General features: G+C 43.0%; 1 protein-coding gene across 2 annotated transcripts in view; it reads right to left on the reverse strand.

Annotated features, from left to right (window-relative positions):
• SRPX (sushi repeat containing protein X-linked) overlaps nt 1-20,595 on the reverse strand; it is a 50,576-nt gene extending 29,981 nt beyond the window's left edge. The window contains exon 1 of one of the 2 annotated variants that reach the window (XM_052794646.1): nt 20,442-20,595. In XM_052794646.1, coding sequence (XP_052650606.1) covers nt 20,442-20,511 — 70 coding nt within the window. In that variant the 5' untranslated portion in view covers nt 20,512-20,595. The remainder of the gene's footprint in view (nt 1-20,441) is intronic. The other variant, XM_052794647.1, reaches the window with a different exon arrangement.
• Nucleotides 20,596-25,342: the final 4,747 nt, after the last annotated feature.

A 25,342-nucleotide genomic window follows, 5' to 3' on the forward strand; every position in this document is an offset into this window, starting at 1 on the left:
GAAGTCTGGAAGATGTACATGAGGAGCCAGAAGAGGCACCAAAAATGGTCATGACCTTCAGATTAGAGGGCTTTATTTTGTGTGTAAAAATACTTGCACTCATTTTATGATGGCAGTAAAAATGGAAAGCCAGATTTTTCATCTCATTCTTTAGTGGTTGAACTTTACACCCCAGTCCTGCAAAGCTCATGCTTATATGCCATTGGCTTCGGTCGGATTTCAGTATTTGCGTAAAAACTGCCTGCACGCTCAGGTGTTTTGTTGCACCTCATCTGTAAAGCTTAAAAATATATATATACACATAACATTTATTTTGCTAAAGAAATCAAAGCAGAACAAATAGCAGAGGAAGAGTCAGCAAAATCAATTAATAAATAGCCAGAGATACTGATTTGCCTTGAACCTTCCTACAGGTGGGTTGATATAGAAACACAACTGTTATTAATGAACACGTTTAAATGTAGAGAATCTAACAGCAACTACTCATATTAAGCAGTCTTCAATAGGCATAGTAACTGAAAAGATATTATCTGCCCTCCTCTCTCCTCAAAGGATGTTCCCACTGGCCACACCACTTTTCAGTCCCCTGCTTGACTCAATCAGTAGTCCCAGCTGTCTTTGCAATGTATGGGAAAGGAAGTTAAAGCACAGAAACCCAACAATCTTGTATTCAGCAAGAGCTGTGCTTAAACTGAGAAGCAGAGGATATCAAGACAGTCATGGCACATTCCTGAATCCAAACATAGCTCACACATCCAGACCAAGTTAATAATCCTATGTGCAGTTTAGTAGCCCAGATGATTAAGTTCCAGAGAGGTTTAGAAATTTCCCTGCCTGTATTTACAGAAATACACATGTGGATAGCACAGATTTGAACTTCCATGCACACCCGCAAGCTCCACGCCACTGTTGTGCTTCTATTCCTTGCAGGTGTAAGGTCTTTCAGGCACAGAAAGTAATCCCATACCAAGATCACCCCCTCAGGGCTATACACAGATTAATTCACTGTGTCTCAGTATTGATTAAGATGCAAACACCATCTTTTAAAGCACAGGTTTTAACTTGCTTCAAGAGAAATGCCTCACACGAGATTCCATCAAAGAACAGTTCTTTCAAAGTCATCATAATCAAAGCACAACTGAAATGCAGAACAGAAAGCTTCAGAATTAGCAAATTCAAAAGAGGTCAGAGACGTCTGAAGTTTGCATGCCAGCAGTAGCTTATGCTTTGTGAAATAAAACCATCTAATTACACAGAAATCACGAATCTGATTAGGAAAATGCAGGCACAGGTTCTTTTCCCAAAAGATAATCTCCTCCCTCCTCCCTTGCCATCTGTGACCTAATGTGACTATGAAGAAACTCTGCAGCTGACACCAAGCCATGAAGGTGTTTCAAAACAGATTAATTACACATTGAGAAAACTATTGCTTTACACAGAAGTCAGCTAATGAAATAAAACTTGTTTCATGTGCTGGCAAATACTGTGTGACAAAGAAAACACGACTCCTGGCATAAGGCGTCTTGTTCATTTCAATGAAGTCACATATCTAGAAGTAGGCAGCCATGCCTACACAGTTTACTCTCACAAAAATCAGTGGTGAGATGGAAACTGCATGGACGCAGAAGTTAGTGTTGGTCCAGAAAACTCTGTGAAGTACAATTCACTCTGCTTCCTTTTATGTACACATGTAGATATCTTGGGTACAGAAAATCCAAAGCAAAACACTTTCCACCACTGACTTTGGTTTATTTTTCCCTCTCCAGACTGGCAAAAAGTGGAAGTTGTTCAAGTCGCTCTGACTCAACCCAGGCAGAAGTCCTGCAATGCAGCAGCAGTCAAGGGAAAAGCTGGCAGACTTAACAAGAGGCTACAAACACCTTTGCCAACACGCGTACAGTCCAGGAACCTTAGTGCAGTCATAGGCTGCTCCCAGGTATCTTGTTCCATTGCAAATGCATTGCTTTTTAATTGTGTCTTTATGGTTAGGATGAGCAGTGTATTCAAATACTGCTTGCAGTATACACACATAAAATGACCAAAGGCCTTGGGTAATTGATTTTTAAACACTATTCACTTGAAGCTGTAAAAAAATAATATCCTTCATGAAAATTGTGTCCTTATATTCAATGAAAACAAATGACGCATTTTCAGAATCCTAATTCTGGAAATTCTAGTTGCTCTGGATTGCTCTTGTGATGTGACATTTTGAGTGATTCAATGGGAAGCAAGGATTTCATCAAATTTTGCTTAAAATGCAATTTCAGAGTTGTAAAATATATATGTATATATGTAGCTGGCTTTCAACAGAAAATTTGTTCGAAGAAAATCTAGACAAAAAGGTGAAACATATGGATGAAAGGCTTCTGTTATTGAAATAAAGTGTTGACTTCTGTGGAAAAAAAACAGCTCGACAGGCTAATAAAGATATACTTGGAGCTGACATTGGTAGATCTTCAAGAGAAATATCAGTCATCTCCTGTGTTGTTCCTTATCTCCCACACAGGCCACATTCCCTTGATTGCTGAACAGTACAACCCACAAGGTACCACAATGATTCATCAAGTAGATGGGCTATGGGGGTCAAGCTGGGAGCTTGGCTCAAAGGGAAAAATCCGAATGCTACATACACGAACGGTGCTCTCATGAAATGCTGATTTTCAACATGACCAGCAAGGGTTTTTTTTGTTTGGACTTATCGCCAAATCAAACATTTAAATAACTAGGTACAAAGAAAGAGAAAGAAGTTAGCTTTCGTGATTTTTTTAAGCTGGCAAGAGAAGGCCCAAGAGCATCTGTCCTCCCTTTTAAAGGGCTCCACCTGATAAAGATCTTGCAATAAACTGAAATTCAGCAAAACAAAATAAAAAAACCCCAAAAGACAGGCAAGCAAAAGAAGTCCCTGAACATTTGGAATGGCAGCTAGTTATGCCAGCAGGAGACCAACAGGGAGGAGGTTAGAGAAAAATGTTTCCTTTGTTCAGGCCATGAGGAACTCAAAGTTTTGATTTTTGCTTAAGGAACTCTTCAATAAATAATGCTAAAAAAACCTAATGGCAGCATTTGTCTTTATGATCAGGAACAGTCACAGTGCCACAGACTGTTACCAAAGAAAGGACAAAGACTGTCATGAACACTAAAATGTAAATCAATTCAGCTGAACAAAATGTACATTCTTTAATCAATAGGTTTAAGGAGGGTAAACACACCGCATTACATCTACATAAAACACAGCTACCACAGCTGCATACTGCATGATAATATATCTGCTATTCTGAGCACATATGTGGTCTAAGCCAGAAGTTAAGCATATCAGAAAAGCAAAGCCTTCATTATTTACAGCAGCTATGGGGTTGTGCATGGAAAATACAGACAGCTGTTGATATAGAAGAATTTGCACTCTGTGCTTGACAAACTACAAGAGGCTCTGCAAAGGCTGTCCACACGTTGCCCATGGTCTGGACATCTGTAAGTGTTACTGGTTTCTTTGCTGCTCTCACATGGCATGGTCCACCAGTAATACTTGTCTGCAGCTAAACACGGACTCTGTCCCATCCTGTTAGACACCAGCTCATCTCAATTATTCACAGCTTTGTCACCAGTCAAACGGACTACAATAGCCTAATTTACGTAAGCACAAAGTTCCGGGCAATTAAGTAAATTCCAGCTATTTTATAAACCTGCAGTACACCTCCGCCTGCCCTCTGTTTTCTAGGCTAGCTTCTCACAGCACTTCTACTGCTGACATATGTTTGGCCCTCTTCTCCACAGTGGTTTAGCAGCCTGAGCTGAGAATTGCCCACCTGCATCCTGCTAGCAACCCCTCCTCTTCTGCCAGGACTTCGGAGATTGTGTGACCCCCTAGACAAAGGTGTGACCAGCACCCAGAGGCACTCTATTTCCAAAGCTGCTTTGCTGACAGATCTTACTTACACATCCTAATAAAAATAAATAAGTAAATAAATAAACTAATTAAAAAAAAAAAAATCAAACTGATGTGTGAATTTGGAGTCATGAGAAAACGATGGGCTGGCAGGGACCTTGAGAGCTTTTACCTCACTGAAGGCAAGCAACACAGGTCTGTTGACAGCATCGTTCAGTTGTGCGTACCTGGTCTCATCAGAGTTTCCCAAGAGCTGGGATGGCTGGAGTCCTCCAGGAAACCAGATAAGCTGCATACTGGTGAAGTCAACAGCCACCCTCACACAACAGTCGCACTGACTAGTCTGCCTCCAGGCTACCTGAAAGGGTGAAAGACTACCTCAGGCGCTGGGATGAAACCCTGTTCAGATGAACACGCTTTGATGCCGCAGTGGTTTCCATCCCTGACGGCAGGGCACACCTCCATCAGGACAGCAGATCCTGAGGACGAGCCCCCACCTGTGGCACAAACTCTTCTAGCACAAAGGGCTCTCATAGGCCATCGCTACCTTCTACGCTAAGCAGAAGCAACTGGGGTTTTGGGGTTTTTTTTTGTTTGTTTGTTTGTTTGGGGTTTTTTTAGACTTTTCTCATGAAATCTATGAAACTGAGTTTATAACAAATCAAGCCTGAATTACACATAAAGTCCCACATAAACAAGATGCTTCAGGGGCTTCTTCAACGGGGAAAGGATGAGAGGACAGGGTACATTGTGGGCAGGTGCCCCATTAGATGCACTAGAAGGCTGCAAGATGGAAAAGCAAACTGGGAGTCTGAAGAGGCAAACAAATGCTACCACTTATATATGACTGTTATCTTTTAAAGATCCAGAAAAAATAATTCCTGTGAACATACTTCAATATGCTTTTTTTCCCCTTATATTAAGATATTATAGGGTCTTAAATGTAGGCCTACACTTTAGGAACAAATTGAAAAGGCAGAAAAACAGGAGGCCACTTACAGAAGGGCAATAAGGGACTGAAAGAGGTATTACTACTGGTAACTAAAGAGGTAGAACTACTAGTAACTTGTTAATTAAGTAAAGAACATTTAAGCTGAAAGTCTCCTTAATGACAAGTTCCAGTGGACCTTGGGGTAACTTTTCAAAGGAAGAGATTGAAAACTAATCCTGGTGTATTCTGAATTGGTGACAGATGGCAGAAATCTTTTTTTTTTTTTTTTTAAATGCTGGCACTGGAAACTGGCACAACTCAGTATCTAACTTTTAATACTATAGCACCAGATACACTGCTTTCCTCTCTTTATCCTTGATCCTCTCTTTACCCTTGAGTCATGTGTTATTTCTGATGCTCTGCCATTTTAAAAATATTTTTCAGATTTTATGAGGAGACTAAAAGAAAGGCTCCCTAGGAAAAAAACTCAGCTCTAAGTATCAGACACTACACCAACACTTGAAAACTACCATCAGGAGCTGCCTGTAATCCATAGGAAACTGTCCAACAAGTTCCTAGAAAACAGAAGGGGAGTGGAAAAAATGTGAAGTTACTGACTGTGATCTCCTCTTGCTCTTCAGTAAGTGGAGTCACACAGTGTCAGAAGTGACACAGAACTACAGTAAACCCTATGCTGGCAGCAAGCTCCTTTGAGGACTTCTCCCCTGTGCAACTTTTCTTTACCTTCTCTGCTTAAGTCACCACTTAAAAAAAAAAAAAAGTATCTTCTGTTGTGGCTCACTATCCTCAACTAGCTCAAGCAGGACTTCTCCCCAAGTTAGCTTCAATTTGTCAGCCTGCATTTTCTCACTAGTTACCTTCTTATGAATAAATACGACTGTAGTCCAGAAGTCTGTCACAGCATACTTTACTTCTCACTTCCATGTGAGCAGCTTCCTTTTAGAGAAATTAGAAGCATAAACATTGGTTTACAAAGTCTCTGCTCTAGAAAATTTGTTATTTTATCCACAACACCTGCAAACACCCTGCAAACAGACAAAAGCATTAAGGGCTGTTGGCATTAATACTGGAGGCCCTTCTTGGAAGAAAAATAGAGACTTCTAAGGACTCCAGGACTACTTATGCTTTACTAGTGCTTTGCAAGGGTAGCATGAAGGAGAAAAAGCAGGCATTACACTAGGGAGGAAGAGCTGAAGAACAACTCAGAGCCATGTAGGGCAGTCAGCAGGTCAAAAACTGAGCAAAGACAACAGAAAAAGAGGTGGAATAAAAAAAAAACCAAACAAAACAAAACACCACAAAAAGAGGTGCAGAGGAACTTGAAATTTAATAGCAAACTAATCAACTGAAGGAAAAAGTAAACAACTGCTGTCAAGACTTAGGAGCTAGGAATTTAATTTATTTCTGAAGACTAGTATTAAAAACAGCCTCAAAACAAACAGTATTTAATATGGAGTCCACAGCCAAAAGCACAGAAGTTGTATAAGCCAAGTGATGAGAATTGGCTTGCTCATTTTGTTTAAAATAATAAATGTTAATCATATCCTAAGGTAGATTCAAAAGTTCTTCTGCTACAGCCAGCATAAAATAATGCTGATTAGATTTTAAAGGAATACTTGAGATACGCCCTCCAAACCCTTGCTCATTCTTCATTAATATTCATGTCAGTGGCAACTCCCAATCAGAAGGATATTCTCCAAGTTCTCACTTCCACTGAAAACAAGAGGGTAAACAAGTTTCCTTCTGAAAGAGTGGTTACCAAGGTCATTTGTAAGGATATTGGCTTAGATGCTCCAGTTCCACTAATGATACATGTGTATCACAGAAGTCACAAAAGTATTACAAAAAAATACACTGTATTGATGGCTTTAGATACAACAGACTTTGACCTTTTGGTGATTCTTTCAAACTGTATCTGCTGAAATTACATGATTGGTGAGAAGCATTAGCTTTATATTAAAAATATATATATATAGCCATACTACCAAAGACAATGCTCGGAAACTTCAAATGCCCCAAACTAGAAAGTAAATAAAAATAAATCAACATAAAATTCAATTTCCTCAGTCTTTGGAACTCTAACTGCTGGTTTAAAGCAAAAAGAAACCTGGCAATACCAACATAATAACTTAAACAAAATTAATGACCCCAACACACCGAAACCACGTTTCCAGAATTACACCCTGCTCCTTCAGGAGAGGGAAAAGGGCAGTGAAAATCCACTGCCACTACCAGAAACAGCAAAGGTGACTGGAGCACCTAAAAGGGGACCCTGAAAGAAACCTTTTGGAGAGAAGAGGAGCATCTTGCAGTAAATGCTGTGGGCTGCTTCTCCTTTGGTAACCCAGTCCCAGCTTCAGCAGAGCTTCTGCACTGCTTGGCCAGGCGGTGAGCGACCTGGGGATGCAGAAACCACAAGTGCATCCCCAGCTACTGCAGGACAACAGAGACGGTGACCGTGCCTACCTCTCTCCTCCTCCTGCCTGCACCACATCATTACCAAACATCCAGCAGCACCCTTTTCCTTCTCCCCATCTCTCCCATCCTGCGAGGCCAGGAGCAGATACCGAGAGGCTGTGCCCAGCATCATGGTCCTCAGCAAGAAGGATGATGCCCTTCAGCTCCTGGAAATGCAGCGGCAGGTCCAGCCCCAGCTTCCTGACATCAGGACAGAGCGTGCTTGGAAGCAGCAGGGCTAAGCAGGGAAACGCGAAGTCGTGCTGTATTTGGTGCAGCTATGTTCCCTACGGATGGCCACGCTCTGGGTCCCTTTCGTTAAGGGAAGGCAGATGCCTAGCATTGATGAACAACATCTGGCAGGAATGACCAGCTCTAGCAAGCAAGCTGGCAGAGAGCTTCAAATTACCAAGGTCAGGGTTCACTTAACATAATTAGGATATAATCCTTTAATAGCCAGTTCTATGAATTTTAGTTGTCCACAAAGGCAGTTTAGTCAAGTTTCATAAGTATTCTGAAGATGGCAAATAGAGGCTCTCAGAAAGAACAAGCCAAACTCACAGCAGAAGAGACATTTTAAAATAACAGATTTATGGATTTGTTTGTATTTTTGTCACATGAAGTTTCTTCTGAGTGTCAAAACATTATGCAATTCAAAGAAACTGGGGACATACAGCAAAGATCAGTTGTTTTGTCTCATGAAGACAAGATAGAGATGCCATCGTATTTCTCACCGTTTCCTCCTCACAGAAGCATAAAAGTCTGAAAAACTGACTCATGAGATTTCAGGGCTTGCCATTAAAGGCAGACTGACAACCTGCAAGTTTGTCATACAGACCAGAGATACGGATGTAAAAAGGGAGCATGTCAGACACACTGGGAACTAAAAAAGAAAAAAAAGTTATTAATCCACAGAAAAAGTACTAAGCTAGTAATAATTCTCACAGAAAAATGAAACCATTGCCTAAATCGTTACTAAGAATTAATGCACTCTAAATAATGTGGAATTTAACCCAAAAATCCAGCTGGAGGTCAAACACATTAGACATATAGCTCCCCGTAACGCTCACACCAGCTCCAACCCTGCCAGCCCCTCGCACATCAGGGCCCCTGGCTTGGCCTCAGAGCCGCTCTGTCCCTGCAGCAGGAGCTGGTCCCCATCCCAGCTCTGCTCCCTGCCTCCAGGCTGCTGGGGAAGGTCCCTGTCCCACTGCCAGCCCTCATGGCACCATGACAGCCCTAACCCTGAAGGCTTCTATGTGGAAATGAGAAATTTGAAAGCTCCCCCCCCCCCCCTTTTTTTTTTTTAAATAATCAAAAAATATCAACTGCACAGTTTTCTATGTATCTCAACCAGGCATGACATTTCACAGAAAATAAATACAATCTCTTCAGCTGGGGAGCCTGCATAGCTTTTGGAAAAAGCCTCAATGATTTGGACCACCCAGACACAAACAAGAAATCAAATGCTTGGGTTCCTTGATTTAGTGCTCTTGCCTTCCATTTCAAATCTGATCCCGTGTCATTAGAAACGGTGAAAGATTTGACACAGATTTCCACTGCAAACAGACCAAATAATAACCAAAGGATCCACACACTTGCCTATCTACAAATGGGCTTTTGAGTTTTGTTGATTTCTTTTCATGATTTAAAGTTTCCCTTCTTTCTTACGAAATTTTACTATGATATGCAAAATTGGAAACGTACAGTCAGTTCCACAGTGTGGTGTGTCTTGTGTGCAAAAGACAATCTGCATTATTTCCCCGCTGCTTATATATAGTCCTGTACTGGGCTTGTTACATCAAAGAAAATGGGATGCTACATTTCGCACAAACTGCTAGCAGAAGGCAAGGGGTTACACAAGCTGTACACGGCAGCTATCCAGTCATCTGCCTCTCACCGCTCTGCCCTTCTGCAGCGGACAGGCTCTTCGGCATCTCGTATTTGCAAAGGCACCAGTTCAACAGCAGCCTGATACAAGCCAACATTTGCCAGTAAGAAATCAGGCCGAGGGCAACCTCCAAGACCTCACAATAAGCTCCCTGGTTCCAACTCCCTCACCCAGCTTGCTCTGAGAACAGAACTCATTTTCGGGGAAAAAGCAGCTATATTACAGGTTGTTTTAACCACCCCTCGACAACCTGCCACCTTGGCAAGAAGCTGTTAGCAGGACCAGTCCATCAGCCAGCTCCCTGATGTACAGCTTGCTCAAGCCTTCAGAAATTTTCAGGAGCTTGTTAACAGGGCTGCAGCACTCTCATCGCAGGTGGCTGACAACTAAAAGCCCAAAAGAGATGCAATCCTGTATGAACTTGTAAGCTGTTGTATACCGTGGAGCCTGCCAAGCCTTCCTCCTCCCCTGCTCACACACGCACAGTATCTCACTGCGATGGCAGGGATTCCTCACAGCTCTTTCCACAGTGGAAAGTAGAAGTGACTAAGTGACTAAGAATTAAATAGGACGGTTTTAAAAGAACAGTTTGAGAAATATAATCCAAAACACAAACTGCTGCATCAGCTCCTACAAGGGCTTAGGAGGAGGGTGATGAGAAGATCCTGCAGTTTGTTGAATGGTACTGGTGCACAGGGCTTTCCAGCTGAACTTTATTTAAGTTGTGCAATAACTAATCTATGCAGCCACGAGGTCTTATTTATGTCTTCCCTTTGCGCACTTCTGTTGCCACTTGTCAGTTCCACTTATCATGGTGTCTTTATCCAAGAAAGACTGAGAACATTTTGGAGGGCATGGCTTCCTGTGAACTGGAACCCTGAGAACCATCAGGCTCTAAACCACAAAAAAACATTAATAATACATGAATTTATTCTCATGTGTCATGTACTACAATATGAATTTTTTCTGTTCCCCGCCCTGCCTTCTCATTGTCTTTGTGCAATAAAGAATAGCTTTGTTAAAGGCAGAAGAGTAAAGAGAGACCAGGGTTGTGCTTTAGAGACTACATTCACCCACTGCAAATAAATCAAACCTCATTTTCATTGTGAGGGGCTTACAAACATGGAAATATTTTATAACTCAAATGGAAATTTTCAATTTCTTTGTACTGATCTGTTTTGGCAAACCAGTTTACTCTTCCCACAGGGAAATCGGCTATAAATCAATCATATTATCTTTCTGATGAGGTACAAGTTATCTTTTATTGCACACACAATATATGTGGTTTTTAATGTATGTTATAGCTAAAATGTCTGAATCATTTTACAAGTATGCCACATATTAAAGATTTCCCTACAAACTGCCAGACAAAAATATTGCAAAAGGATGATTTTGGATAAGAGTAAAACAAAGGAACTTTCAGGGCTGCAGTGCACATCCTGCGCTGTTACTGGTATCTAAGAGGTCTGAAATGCCTTGGAGCCATCTAAAGATAGAGTTTAACATTCTTTTTAATATTCTGGTTTTGACATTCAGTTTGAGAGAGGCACAGAATCCCCAGTTGGAAGCACTTCTCTTAAAAACAGAGCCAAAAAAACAATTCAGGTGTTCGTATTTTCCAAAAAGATGACAAGTTGTGAGCCAGTTAACCACCGCAAGCTTCTAGTGCGCTGGTGGAAAGGGCAAAAAGGTATCAGTGATATCAACAGCACTGCTGGCCATTTATACAAAAGTTGCCTTCCCTTACCACAGAACTACTCAGGATTTGATGCATTTGACTGGAAATTTTCTTAAACTCAAAGTCAAAGCACGTTTTCAGTTACTGTTATCTCCCGTTTCTCCCAGACATGTATTTCCTACCTCGTTACAACAAATGTCAAGTAACAATGAGAAACTCAAATTGTGGTTCCTGATAGCTACCAACACGGAAACACAGCCAGAAGCTGTAACTGAAGCAGTAACTAGGGCAATAGAAGGACTAGCCAGAAGAGCACACAGGTATGCCCAGAACCATAGCCAGGCACACGTCACCCCTTTTCAGCTTTAGAGACACCCAAGAGCAACCTCTAGCAGTTCCATAACTAAACACACCCACATGGTTTTACTTAATATGATGCACAGCACATGCAATAGTAATAACAGTACTTGCTCTTTATATGAGTGTTTTCAGTCAAAGCTCTCCAGACAAACTATATTACAAAGGGGATGCAGACACAGCCTAACCAGCTGCCTTAATGTCACAAAAAGAAATCAGTGGTACAAAGTTGAAGCAAACTACCAGTCAGATGCCTTTACAAAAAACACCTTCAGTGAGACATCCCTTTTTTCCCCCTTTCCACATGGGGCACTCACATCCATTCCTTTCCCAGAAAAGTAAAGTATGGGAAAGACCTTTTTGTTATTTGTTGGGTTGGTTTTTTTATTTAAACATTTCACTGCCACCGTAACTCAGCACCAGGCATATTGTTTCTGCTGTCTGCCTCTGGGCAGCTTAGAACAGTGAATGTCTGCAAGCCAACATGTTTTTAATCTTCAAGAATAGCTAGACAGAGGCATGTTAATTTTGGCCTGTTTTACTTATGAGTGACACAATATAACTAGAGAGCCACAATGGATGGACTCAAGACAGGCAGATTTGAATCAAGTAATTACTTTTAACTGCATTGCCCTAAAGTTGACAGTTCTAAAGAAAAATGCAATTGGCATAGGCTCATAACTTCACTCTGAGGCAGGAGTTGGAAGCAGCATCTCCCCCCATCTGGCCAGTCAGTGTCAGGAAGCCTGACGAAAGACCTCTGAGGGACACCGGGATGGACCACGGACCCCAGCAGGCTAAAACTCTCACGGTACAGCCTAAAAGGAGACAGACTTTGCTAAGTGACTCATGTTGCCAGCCCACACTGGTTAAGTGTAGGTTTCGGGTAAACCATGCAGCATGACACAGCACCGCTGGAGAAGCCTGAATACATGACTGCTTTCAAACTGCAATGCTATTCTTAGTGGATATATGTACAACACGTCTAAATCCAGTACCCTAAACAGCAATGGCATTTCCTGAAAAGAACAAGAAGAGGGCAAGAAGTAGGGAAGAGTAAAATCAGATGTCTTCAGTCACACTGCTCAAATTGTAAGAAAGCCTGTCTCTTCAGTGTTGTGACAAATTTTAAATTTTACACGACTGGAAAAAAAGGGTTTCCTTCTGTAACACCACCACAGTAATTTCAGAATCTTCAAAACAAACTTTCCTTATAACACAAACTTCTAAATCATCCAAATTGCACATGTCAAGTATTCTCACACATGTATATTTTTATCCACTGCAAGATCTGGAGCAACTGACAGCAGTAACATAAAATTTAATGTTGTACATTTTCCTGCAAAGCTGCAGAAGTTTCTTTGAGCCTCCCTGAAGGACACAGCTGCATGTCACAATTCAAAGACATATATACGCATACGTAGATACTTACCAGTTTCAAACAAACGAATGCAATCAAGAATCTTTACGATATGTATGTTGCATGTTTTGGTTGTGGGAGGTTTCCCACCCCCCCCTTGAAAATAGCTCATAATGACCCGTCTCAGAAGAGCAACCCAGAACACGTATCATTTCAAGCATTCTCATTTCTTTTTGAGCTCTGTGCACTGAGCAAAACTTGGTCTCTCAGAGCAGCTAACCTAAACTCCACTGATGGCATCTGTCCTAAGATGAAGACACAGTTTCATTGAGTAAGCAAAAAGCGTGAAGTTATACAAACTGCATCTGCTCAAACGGCAAAAACCTTTGCCAAAAGGACCCAACTGCCCCTGGCTTGAGTTGCACAGGCTGGCAGAGGCTCAGTGCTCCTGCACAGCTGGGGATGTTTCCCTCTCCCAGCCTGTAATTTGCCCTGCACACTGCTGGGAGGGGAGAGCAGCTCTCCCAATTACTGAGCTAACCTTCGACAGCTGAAACCAGGGCAGCAAAGACCTACAGAAGGCCAGCTGAAAGAGACAGCACCATCGAAAGCAATAACATGGGACCTACCCTCGTTGCTTAATTCACACCAAACAGCACAAGAGGGTAAAGGAAGACATCCTAGATAAATTTATGTGAGCCATGTCCCAATTTGGCCTCACCAGCAGGCCTCCCCCTCCCCAGAGGCTTGCAGCAACTCGCTGCCAGATCACACATGAAGCCACCACGTTACTCACAGTTGGGGGGAGTCAAGAAAGCTGGGCAGCCTGCCCCAAAGTCAAGAGCTGAGTTAAAAATACGCAAGCAGGAGAGTACAAAAACGTTGAAAACTGCCGCCCGGGTGAGAGAAGAGGGGATGCTTCCAGCAACGCAAAACAGGAACAAGAGTAGGTTTGGGAGAAAGCCATTTTGGAAATCTCTCCTATACTGCAAACATGCCTGGGAGCCCCGGCCAGGGCTGGACCTGGCCCCTACTGCATTAGCACCTGAACAAACAGGGATCGAGGCGAGGGATCCTGCCCAAGGTCTTACACGCCAGGAATCAGGCAGCAGGGATGGGCAGGAGGAAGCCCAGGACAGCCGGGGAGAGGAGTAGTTGTCCATCCTGATCGGCAAAAACAGGCCACAGTTGTCTAACGTTTCCTGAAGGGAAAGCACAACACCCAAAAGGAACCAAAAAAAAGAGATGCTGTTGAGAAGGATATGAAGGAACGCAAAGTAGCTGCTTTTGCAAGGTAGCATCTGCTAAGTGCTAGAGAAGAAAGCACAAAAATAGCACTAAAAATAAAAATCGGGAGTTGGTGATGAAGGCCAGCCAGCCAAATTGGGGAACTGCAGCACAGCCAGTCCAGTAACTTCTGTTTAGGAAACAAGCAAAAACCCATGAGCAATACTTTCTCCTCAAATAAGCCTTTTAGCAGAAAAGTTGCATTTTAACAGTAGTCCAGCACCAAGGTATTTTGACAGACTCACTTCGGCGTGCTGGTAGCAGGCTCTTAACGTGCTCCCGTGCTAAATGCATTCTCCCTCCATCTTCACGGAACTGAATAGGGGGATGTAATTTTAGACATTTCTCTCAGGGAAAATCCCTGCAGCTGCCAAGAAACACTAGTTAGAGATAATGGTGGGTGGGGGAAGCATTTGTCATCCTGATGTTGCACTTGACAGAGCTTTACTCTCCATGTAAGTACTCTTTCCACATTTCTGTGCATTATGTACACAGCAAAGACACAATTTATTTCCTCAAGCACAATAAAACCTTGTCAAGATTGTTAAGGCAAACCAAAGGAAGATACTGACAAATCTGAGCTTCCCATATGTACTAACTTGGGAAAATTTAATTTATTTCCATGGGTCTCTCAAGAAATATAAAAATCCTTTCTCTCTTCATGTAAAGATATGCCAAATGACAAGTTGAAGTGGTTTCAAACTCTGGCAGAGCTCCTAAGTGGCTATTTCAAGTTACAGGAAAGATCAGAATCGTTAAAGTTAAAACCTATAATTTGGAGCTGCTTTCAAGGTACTGCAGCATAAATTTTCAGTTTGAACAACCTTAACAGTGCCCCTTAAATATAATCAATAGTTAGAAACAGTGGCAGCGAAGTGCCAGCCAGCCATGTCCTGTACACTGAGCCGTTCGTTTACTGTGCTAAAAAAATTTGAAGTGAATGCTTTGTGAAACAGACAATCCCCAGCACACCATAATTTTTAACGTATAACAACTTGAAACAGCAACTTAAAAAATAACAACCAACAAACACAGCCATTTCAGAAGCACAAAAGTTAGCCAAGTATCTAGTGGAACATGTAACTTGTTACCCCATTTGGGGACAAAACATTTGTACCTTCAGAAGTTTCACAGAAGTACCGTGAAAGACACAAAGCTCGACAATATTAAATTACACTCTGTATTACAACACAGTACACATTACAATTGCATGAAGTATTAGATTACTGATAGGCTTTTTGGACAAAAAATTAGTAGTGTGATGGGGCTGGAGGTAGGGAGGGATGGGAGTGCTGGTGTTTGCCTCTTCATTGCTCTCCACTCCAAAAAAATCACACTAGCGGGCTGGGGACCCACTCCTTGGAAACAGTCTCTCCCAAGGAAGATGCTCCTGGGACCCTGACACTATCTAATCTCACGTATGGCAGCACAGTACAGGGCTCAAGAGTTAAGACTATTGCATTAGTACCTAAAATCTTAAGTATATTTTTACACATCAGTATATTTTCATACATGATTCATCATTTGTGTCTTTACAGCACACCCATGCAAATGGTGCTCCTCACACACTCTCTGGCCTTCAGACAATTATGGTTTATCAACAGTGCATCGAGACATCTCGCAGTGTGGGCTGAAGTCCATGCCCATCCCCAAACTCCGTCCTTCCTGTAAATCAGTACACAGCAGTATTTAAGTAGTAGGCTTTTTACAAAGGCATCTCCAACAGGGAAAAGAAAGGAAGAGCAAGTAAGCCTAAGCAATTTGCCTAAGGTTATATATCAAACATTCGAGGAGTCTGAATTTTCAACCCAATGGCTTATTCAACTGAATGCCGATACAACAGCATGCCAAATCTTGTTCCCTGCACCTTCATCAGCCACAAATTTGACCCAATTGGTACCCATCCCATTCATATCTCTAAACTGAGAGAAAAACATATATTTCAGTAATACTCATTTACAACTACTGGCTTCAACTGAGAGATGAGAAGACTACAGTCAAACACACCTCATCATCAACATTTCCAAACTGTTTTTAGAATAAATGTTTTTGATAATCCAAGTTATAAGCTCAATCATAGTTTTCACAAACAAGATCCTTACCTGTACCAATGGCAATCTCAACTGCAAGTTTTTATAAACACTGCATTTATACACTTTAGATGTTTGGGAAGCCCGTGTCACATCTGCTAGCATTTACTACTGCAGCGGACCAACAATAAAAGGGATACAGTAGCTTGCAGGCATGAAGAATGACTGCCATTGACTGTTCTATTGCACCTCCTGTACCATCTCCAATGCTCGCCTAGACTTAACTGCACAAGCCATTATATGCAATTAGTTTGCCTGTGCTCTTTAGCAAGCTGTATTTCACTGTGAGAAAAGGGACAGCTGAAAAATTCACAAAAAGCACCTCTCAAATTTTTCTTAATTTCACTCTTTGTTTATGTGATCTCCCCCTTGATATTTCAGTTGCACTGAAGCCCCCAGGCGTTACTGAAGAGCTAGCAGTCTGAGCAGGCCTAGCACAGAGGTTGCGATGACCCGGTTACCTAAGGACCACTCAGAAAGAAATGCAGTGCTTTGATAATGCTTAAAGCTGTGAGGAGTTTTCAGTAGAGAATTACTACAGCTCATGAAGATGGCCCGCTTCACACAAGAAAATATGAAAGCAGCATCAGGGGATGAGTTAACATTATTGATTGATATAAACATGACATACCTGCTGTATTTGAGGTCACTTGAGAATGTCATTTCTATTAGGCTTCTCTGATGCTGGAAGTCTTATTCATACATATGCAACCATCCAGCTAGCTGGAGCTTACTTAGAGGGAGCCAACCTGTCCAAAGCACAACTCTTTGGATAAAGCTGTGGCTTAGGACATACTTATGTGCTTGAATTCACGTGCTGGTTTTTGTCTGGTACTTGGACTGCAAGCGATTTGAGGACAGCAATTGCCTCCTACATGTTCTGTGCTTAGCCAGCATGCACAACACCTAGGTCTGTGCCCACCACAAGCTCGCTATCAGCACCCTCAGATTCAGGGGACCCACGCACACAGAACTAAGCACACAAGTGGATCCTGTACGTACTTCTACACGAATTGTCACCTAAGATTAATAGGCAGACAGCAAGCTGTATTTAAAAAAAAAAACCAAACAACAAAAAAACCCTCAGCTGACACAACGGGCCCCACCCTTGGCAATGCAGAACACCAGCTGCTTAGGGCCCTGGAGACTGTTTCTTGACCATTTTGCAGCTTGGTCTGATGGACAGGAGCTACGAGTAGGAATCAAGTTAATTGCAATGCCAGATTTTTTTAAAGCCTGCCATATGACTCTAGGCAATGTTAAATATTTACTTCCTTCAGTTTTGTCCTCCTATCCTTTGTCTATTTACAGTATAAACTCAATTGGGCAAGGACTGCCTCTCTGAACGGCTGCAGCACTCGGAAGGCTCACCCACAGATACACCCCTTGCTCTACAACGCAACTTTGAGCGGTGCTACCCTTTCCACAACCAGACTTCCATCTACTCATATTTAATCCAAATATATACATATGTTACAAGCATACCACACATATACATTGTTTTTCATTGAAATAAATCTTCATACAGCTTTTGAAAATAGTTCTATAGTATCACATGGTCTTCAAGGGATTTTAATGGCATCTCTCCCCAAGTTCACAGTCCCTTCCCACCAATAGCTTGTTCCAACGCAGTTTCTTTTTTAATGCAGTATAGCCACTTCCCATTAATTTTATCATAGATCAGCTTTTCCTTTCATCTATCTACTAAAAGTGTAAAGACACAAGTACAACAGTCTTACACTGTGCAGTGCCTCTTGATTTCATCTCCATGTACCCCAAACACCAAAGAAGTGATTTCCATACGTATATACATACGTATGTATGTACAGCTGTACCCTCACCCGGCACTACTGGATGGTCAGCACTGCTCTGCCTGAGCCCAACAGGGTAAGGATCTACACTGGTCTTTCACAGCTCGGAAAACCAGAAAAGAAGAGATGGGAGAAGCTCTGGGGAAGAGTAGTAGAAGAACCTGATGAGAAGGAGTCGCTGAAGAGCTCAAAGATAGTCTCTCCCTCTTTAGTCCTTAGGGAAAAGGTTTTAAGCTTGCTTTAACTTCCAAAAGGTACATCTCTCAAACGTTCCTGAAGATCAAACAGACTTTTCTCTGAGTGGTGCCATCACAGAGATTTTGCCAGTGCATCGCAGGCTTTGAATGGAACAACATGAAAAAGACCATGGGCATCCTTCCAAGATTTGAAACTACCGTTACAGATAATACAGCAGCTGCTTCTAATGCTTTTAAGTATTTTAAGCATTCAGATATTTTTCAGTTGCCTTCCTTATGCCAAGCAGATAGTTAATTCAACGACATTTTCACAGGCGGAATACTGCCTTGATTTTCACTGCCTACAATCAAATATTGATCACAGAACTCTGTTTACAGCATGTAAATTATTTCTATTTAGTGTGGTGTTCACCACAGTCTTTGGGTTACAGAGCACAAATGTTCTACACTAAAAACTTCAGTGTTATCAAATTATGAATTCAAGAGCTGATTAGACTATTTCTGATGTTTAGATAACAATCTAATACTGAAAATAAGCATTTTGTACGAATCCAAAATAGATTGTTTGGCTTTGACTACAAAATAGTCAAGCGTCAACTTCCTGGTTAACAGTTCACTAAAGTATGTGCATGTATAATCTGTATTCGAGAAGGCCACATACACACGCATCCTATGGAGACTTTTTGAAGAAGTCTATTTTAGTTTACTTGATGGCACTCTGTGCCCAACGTGCACAGTTACACACCAACACAGTACCATTAAAGAAAATACCTATTTACAGTTTCACTACATTTCACATTGAGAATAAAGATTTGAAAGAGTATCACATTTTCTCTATTAAAAACCAACCAAACAAAAGAAATGGAACATGAAACCTTAACTTTATATTAGGGTTTACAAATACAGCTGCTGATGATTTAAGCTCCTTGGAGCCTTTGACACCAAGCATAAGAGGAAAATTGGACTTTCAAATGAGTGAAAGCTGAAACAAGCAGGCTATTGTGCAGCCAACTTGAAGATTACATGCGAAAATTAGATTTTTGAGATTGGAGAAGTTACATTTGGCCTTTTAGGAAGAACGAGAAGGACAGGATATTAGCATCCTCTGCAAACTAATTGAAGACTAACATTCACATGAACCACAAAGTAAAGCATTCAGTCATCTTCCTAAGAAAATAGAGTTTGGCAGTACAATAGTCCTCAGAGAAATGCCAGGACAGAAACTTCTGTTGTCTTTGTTGATTTAGCAACTGATGTGTCCAATACCTTAGTGTTTTGTAAAGAAAGAGCATAAAAGTGCGTTCCAGCATCTTTCGTGTTGGAAAGAAGCCACTTGAAGCATGCCAACAAAAATAAGAAAAGCTAACTTCAACTCACAAATACCATCATTATGCCATTTTATGCCCCTCCAGGCGCAGAACTACATCTTAAGTAGGGATAGCTCCTGGATACAAAAAATAGGTATCCTCAACAAACAGAGGTTCTCTGCATGCACAGCTGTGAATTGTATTAGACACCTTTCTCACCTGTTCATTGCCTGGCTTCACTGTCAACCCACGGTAACGCACCTCAATTTGAAGCAATACCCACTTACTTTGAAGGCTGTGTTCTGACCACCCAATTTTCATTGACTACACCTGTTAAACCACCACTGCATGCCAGTTTACACTAGCTTCGCTTGCAACACCCGCCAAGTCAGCAACGTTTAATCTGACAAGATACAGCTGCTTTAAAGGAGCAGGCAGACCTACATGCTGCTTTCCTTTTGCCATGGCAATGGACCTAAATTTGAGCTCATTTCAAATTTTGCTAAAGCAAACGCAAATAATTAGAAGTGAAATAGCATAAGCATACTTTTTTCTTTTCTTAATTACTAGAAGTGTAAGAACCCAGCCAGATTCACCCTTTCATTCTTCACGCTGAAAACTGAGATAAGCTTTGTGTGTGCGTGGTCACACACAAGCAACAAAAACTGGTGAAAGACGTGGAAGTGCCAAGGTCCCGGAGCCAGGGCTGGTAGATCAGACGTACTCTCGCCCCTTCATTACAATTAAGGACGACACAGAGTCTCTCTCCGAGCGGGTGCCTTCTCCTTTCTCAGTCCTCTGCGAGTTTCCCAGGAGATGCAGATGGGATGCCCCGCGCGAAAACGCGACGGGCTACCACCCACCTGCACTCCGCGTGTTTAAACCCCAAACCGATAAAAGTTTTAATCGCCCCTCAGGCTTCACTTGAGCTGACGAGCCAAGGGAAGGACGAGGCGGGGGACGACACAAAGCGCTCCGGGCGGGGAGCGAGCAGCAGCAAGGACCCCCGTTGTTCCCCCCGCCATGGCGGGACGCCCCTCCGGGCCGAAGCGCGGCGGCGGGTGGGCGGGCAGCTCCCCCCAGCCCCCCCCCCCCCCCCCGCTGCCCGGCGTGAGGAGAACGGCTCCCCCGCCGCGGGGGGCTCCCCGGCCCCCTTCCTTCCCTTCCCTACCGTCGTACGCCAGGCTGGGGCAGGCGCCCAGGGCGAGCAGCGCGGCGAGGCGCAGCCAGCAGCTCCCCATGCTGCGAGGCGGCGGCGGCCCTTCCCGGCTGAGGGCTGCGCGGCAAAGGGGCAGGCGGAGGAGGAGGAGGAGTGGGACGGAGACATTCTCCGAGCGGGCTCCCGGGCGCCGGCGGAGACTCCTCCTCCTCCTCCTCCTCTGAGGGCAGCCCGCCCGCCCCGCCTCACCTCGCCTCCCGCCGGGACCGGCGGCGGGAAGGAGCTGAGGCGCTTGTGAGGGACGTGCTGCCGACCCCCCCTCAGGGCTCTGGCGCCGGTTTGCTCCACGGTTTCCCCCCACCACCACCACCGCCCCTTCCCCGAGTGGCTCCTCCCGCCCGTGGGCACAGCTCCCCTCCGACGTGGCCTCCGGGAATGGCCCGGCGAGAGGTCTGGGGTCCCTGGCCCCCGTGTGTGCGCTGCGTGGCCTGGCTGGCTCCAGGCCCTTCTCTGGTCAGGTAGGACCACGCGGGGAAAGCACGGCGCTGCCGGCCCCCGTCCCGGGTGGCAGTGGGTGCCGGCGCGCAGGCCCGGAGAGTTTCGCGGGCAGCAGGGCAGGGAAAGGGACGGTACTTTTGCAAAATGAACGGCTCCGGTTGCTCAGCAGTTTGCAGATGGGCAGCCTCAAATGTTCAGAAACCATGAGTCAGATCCTCAAGTCATGAGATTTAGAAAAAAAGTTCGAAGTCTTCACATTTCCCATTAACTTTTTGAGCTGCTAGGGTGTTGCGGGGTCACATTTTCAGGCTTTCTTCCATAACCACAAAGACTAGAGGCTTTTTTTTCTGTTTTCCAGATGAAAGCAAATTCCCCAATCGCTCCTAGCCTATGGAAGCGAGGGCTTCAGGCAGAGCACCGTATGTTCCAATGCTTTTGATTTAAGTTTGAGATCTATCAAGCCTGCAGCTTGACTACAGCTAGACTTGGATTTTTTTTTTTTTTTTTCCCCTTTCCACCGTTAGAGGTACCATCTAATGTGCACTGTAAACTGCTGAAGGTGGGGGAAAGCACTGGCCCCAGCTAGCCTGGGAAGAGTTTGCATGCTGGGGCAGTAAGGGGGAGAGATCCCAAGGGAGTTCCAAGGGTCCCACACACCTGCTGCACTATTTGCAGCAAAGCACAAATGGGGAAATTACTAACTAGGAAGTAAAGGAATATTTCTTCAGAAATAAGGGACACCAATTTTCAGAGGGAGGATAGTCTTCTCAAGGGGAAATGTTAGTTTGGAAACGGCGGAAGAAGAGGCACCAATTTTGCCTAACTAATTTTGAGACTGGGTCAACCAGAGTGGCCAAGGAAAGAAATGGGATCTTGCTGGTAATTAGAATAAAAATCTGGGCAGGCGCTGTGTTTGGGAGCTTTCTCCAAAATGTTTTCTTCTCATTGGAGTTTTCGTTTGGATCAGGAGTACACCTCAAGTATACCTCCCCCCTTGAATCCACTACATTGGGTGCTTGAGACCAGAACGTGCACAGGAGCGAGTGCAGCTCCTGCACCTATGGGGCCTGGCTAGAGCTCCTCTTGAGTAAAATACCTGATGGGTATGGGTAGGAACGGGGTCCTCAGCACCAAAGCTTCTCCAAGTTGATCATGCTCTGTCCAGTGCAGATGCAGCTCAAGTATGGCTTCGATATTCCGGTTTGATCACCTTGTTTAAAAAAAAAAAGTAACAAAACCAACATTAGTATCATCTGAGCCATTGCAGTTTAACAGCCTAAGGAAAGATTACATTTCCACGTGAGGAGAGATTAAAAAGACTAACATTACTCTCCTTGAAAGTAGAAAATAACGAAAAAGGAGTGCTTTAGGCTATTATTATTGGCACAGATATCATAGAAAAGATTAAAGTAAAATGTTAGAAATCTGTAATAAATAGTGATAATCTCTGTAGTTAATCTGTGCTGCAAGGCTTTGGTAAAAGTTGAGCACTCGAATGTGCTGGAATAATAGAGGTACCTGAAGCAGATCTTAATGGGTGTCGTGGTTTAACCCCAGCTGGCAACTAAGCACCATGTAGCTGCTCACTCACTCCCTCCACCCAGTGGGATAGGGGAGAAAAATCAGGAAAAAAAAAAAAAGTAAAACTCATGGGTTGAGATAAAGACAGCTTAATAGGACAGAAAAGGAAGGGAAACTACAATGCTAACCACCCCCAGCTTATATACTGGGCATGACATCACATGGTATGGCATACCCCTGTGGCTCGTTTGGGTCAGCTGTCCTGACTGTGTCCCCTCCCAACTTCTTGTGCTCCCCCAGCCTCCACTGGCAGGGCAGTATGAGAAGCTGAAAAGTCCTTGACTTAGTCAACATCAGTATGTTATCAACATTATTCTCATCCTAAATCCAAAACACAGCACTATATCAGCTACTAATAAGAAAATTAACTTTATTCCAGCCGAAACCAGGACAATGGGTCAGTATCTCTTGCTTTCTCTTTGTGTATGTCCTTTTAGCTGCCCATTTCCAAAATACTGGCCTTCGTTTAGATAGTCTTCCTAAGGATATAAGGTCTATACTAGTATGGTAGCATTGTACAAGAAGGTGCTGCCAGCCAAAGTTTTAATGCAGCTGCAGCTTCTCCATCAGCTGCCCCAGTATTGTCCAAACCACAGGGCTCACAGCCCCTCTCTTGGGAAGCCTTTTCTAGCCATTTAAAACTGTGTTGTCACCGTACAGAAACTTGGTGGTGGTGACAAATCCCTGCTTGTGTGGTTAGCCTGTCTGTGCGAGAAGCGAAGTCGTCAGTGGTACGTGCAGTCAGTTAACTGCTGCTGTGGTGCCCAAATTGGTACAGGCATGCATCCCATTTGATTCACTGTGATCAGTGAGTTTTTACACTGCTTTTGTGTTGCTCCTGATTGCATAGGCACGATTCCATCCATTCAAACAGCGTAACCATGGGTGTTTTCAGGCTGTTTTTTACCATGTCTTGGCTGCCGACTGCAGGGGTTTCTGCAAAGTGTACTATGTGCATTGTGCATGAGCTCGCCTGCGATGCTGGTTTTCCTCTAGCATCCAACTCTTGGAGTTCTCGCTGCCCTGAGAAAGGCAAGAGATTTAAAAGTTTACATAGCCTGCAAGTTACAGCTCAAATTTAGATGCAAGTACAAGCATAACTAGCAGTGTGAATGTATCCTTCACGGACTGTTTGAAATTAGCCTTGTAAACATGCCAATACTGAGGTGTGCATTCATTCAGATGGAAGTTGGCTCTGGAGTTTCTCTGTGCAATGTAACTCTTAGTCTACGTCTTTGTTAGAATGACAGCTCTGTAAAACTATCCAAAAGATTGGGGCGCGATAGACAAGTTCAAGGCATTTTTAAAAAAAAATTTTTAATTTGTAACATAAATGAGATTTTTGTAGTTTTCTTAAGGGATCCTTTAATAGGACAAAGCATTTGGAAGTAGGAATGTATTAAACAAATGTCACATTTATTGAATTTGAAAGCATAGTCCTGGTCATTTTTTCATCACAGTTCAGCTTTCAATTTTCATAGAAAAAATTCCAAATATTTAAGCTTGTGGTTATTTGGAGTTCCAGGCACTACTGGCATTACGCAAGAAATGACCAGTGTGCTTTTCATTGAAGATTCAGTTTTTGACTGTTCGGAGGTAAATGAACTTTCAAACCTAAAATTAAGCAACAGTACAGGATGAAAGTATGTGAGAATGTCTTAGTTGAATAAACAATAAGACCCAAAGCAAAGTTAAGCGCTCTTGGAGACTTAAAGATATATCCTTATTATGCCAAGGAGTTAATTTAAGCACGTAATTTCTCCTCCATGCTTTTTTTAATAGCAGTTCAGAAATATAATTTTATTACTCTCTACCAGAATAGCTGTAACTTAACTACAGTTACAGTAATAATAAAAATACAGCTTTTGATGGAGGGGAGAAATTCACTAAAGTACAATTTCTAATAATGTTTAACAATCTAATAATTTTTCTCCAAGTAGTAAAAGGATGATAAGGAAAAAAACCCCAACAAACCAGCAACCCAGCTGTGTGTAATTAAGTTTTGGAAGACCCAACTAAGATTCGATTAGTTATGTTAAGAGGATGACAAACTGGGGGCCCAATCCAAACTACGGCCCGGTGTTTTTAGCCCTGTGAATAGCCTTACTGAATGAGAACACTCTAATACTTAAAATTACTCATGTAAATACCTGCAGAAATAGAGACTGTCCTAAAATAATAATAAAAAAAAAATAGTAACAATAATAATGATGATGATGCAGTTCTTCTGTACAATTCTTACAATTCTTGAAGTTTACGAATTAGTTTCTTAGGATGTTTAGTGACAGCAACAGTTAGAAATACTTATTTGTTGCTCAATGTTTGCTGTTATCAGACCCTCCTTCCAGCTGCTTGGAACTGCATCTCCTAGGGCCAATTTTTTTCCTCTGGATGTCAGCCTGTTGCGTATGAACTTTGCTAGTACGCTGTTAGCATCCCACTCTGGGGGCAATCTGGGTGCTTGCAGGCTGGTGGGGTGCACTCCAGTGTTGGCATGTTTCTGAAGCTCTGACAGAGTCCTGGAGTGGGAGACTGAAATGGAAGCAAAGATTGGGATTGACCTGCGGAGATTACGGGCAGGAAGAGCAGCTCTGCTGTAGGCACTGCTGTGGTGAGGAACTGGAGGCGCCGAGAGGCAAAAAGGCAAAAAAGAGTCGGGGGAGACATGGTCAGAAAGAGGCAGGTGGATGTGTGTCATGTAGAGCACTGTCTGGGGAATGGTAAGACAAAATTCCTCAATCTTACCACGCTGCTGCTGTCAGCACATGCCTATGAAACCTCACTGCCAGCACGTGTTCATGCAGAGTAGGTGCTACATTCAGTCAGTGCCCTTT

Source organism: Harpia harpyja, chromosome 8 (assembly GCF_026419915.1).
Source record: "Harpia harpyja isolate bHarHar1 chromosome 8, bHarHar1 primary haplotype, whole genome shotgun sequence".
Lineage (NCBI taxonomy): Eukaryota > Metazoa > Chordata > Aves > Accipitriformes > Accipitridae > Harpia > Harpia harpyja.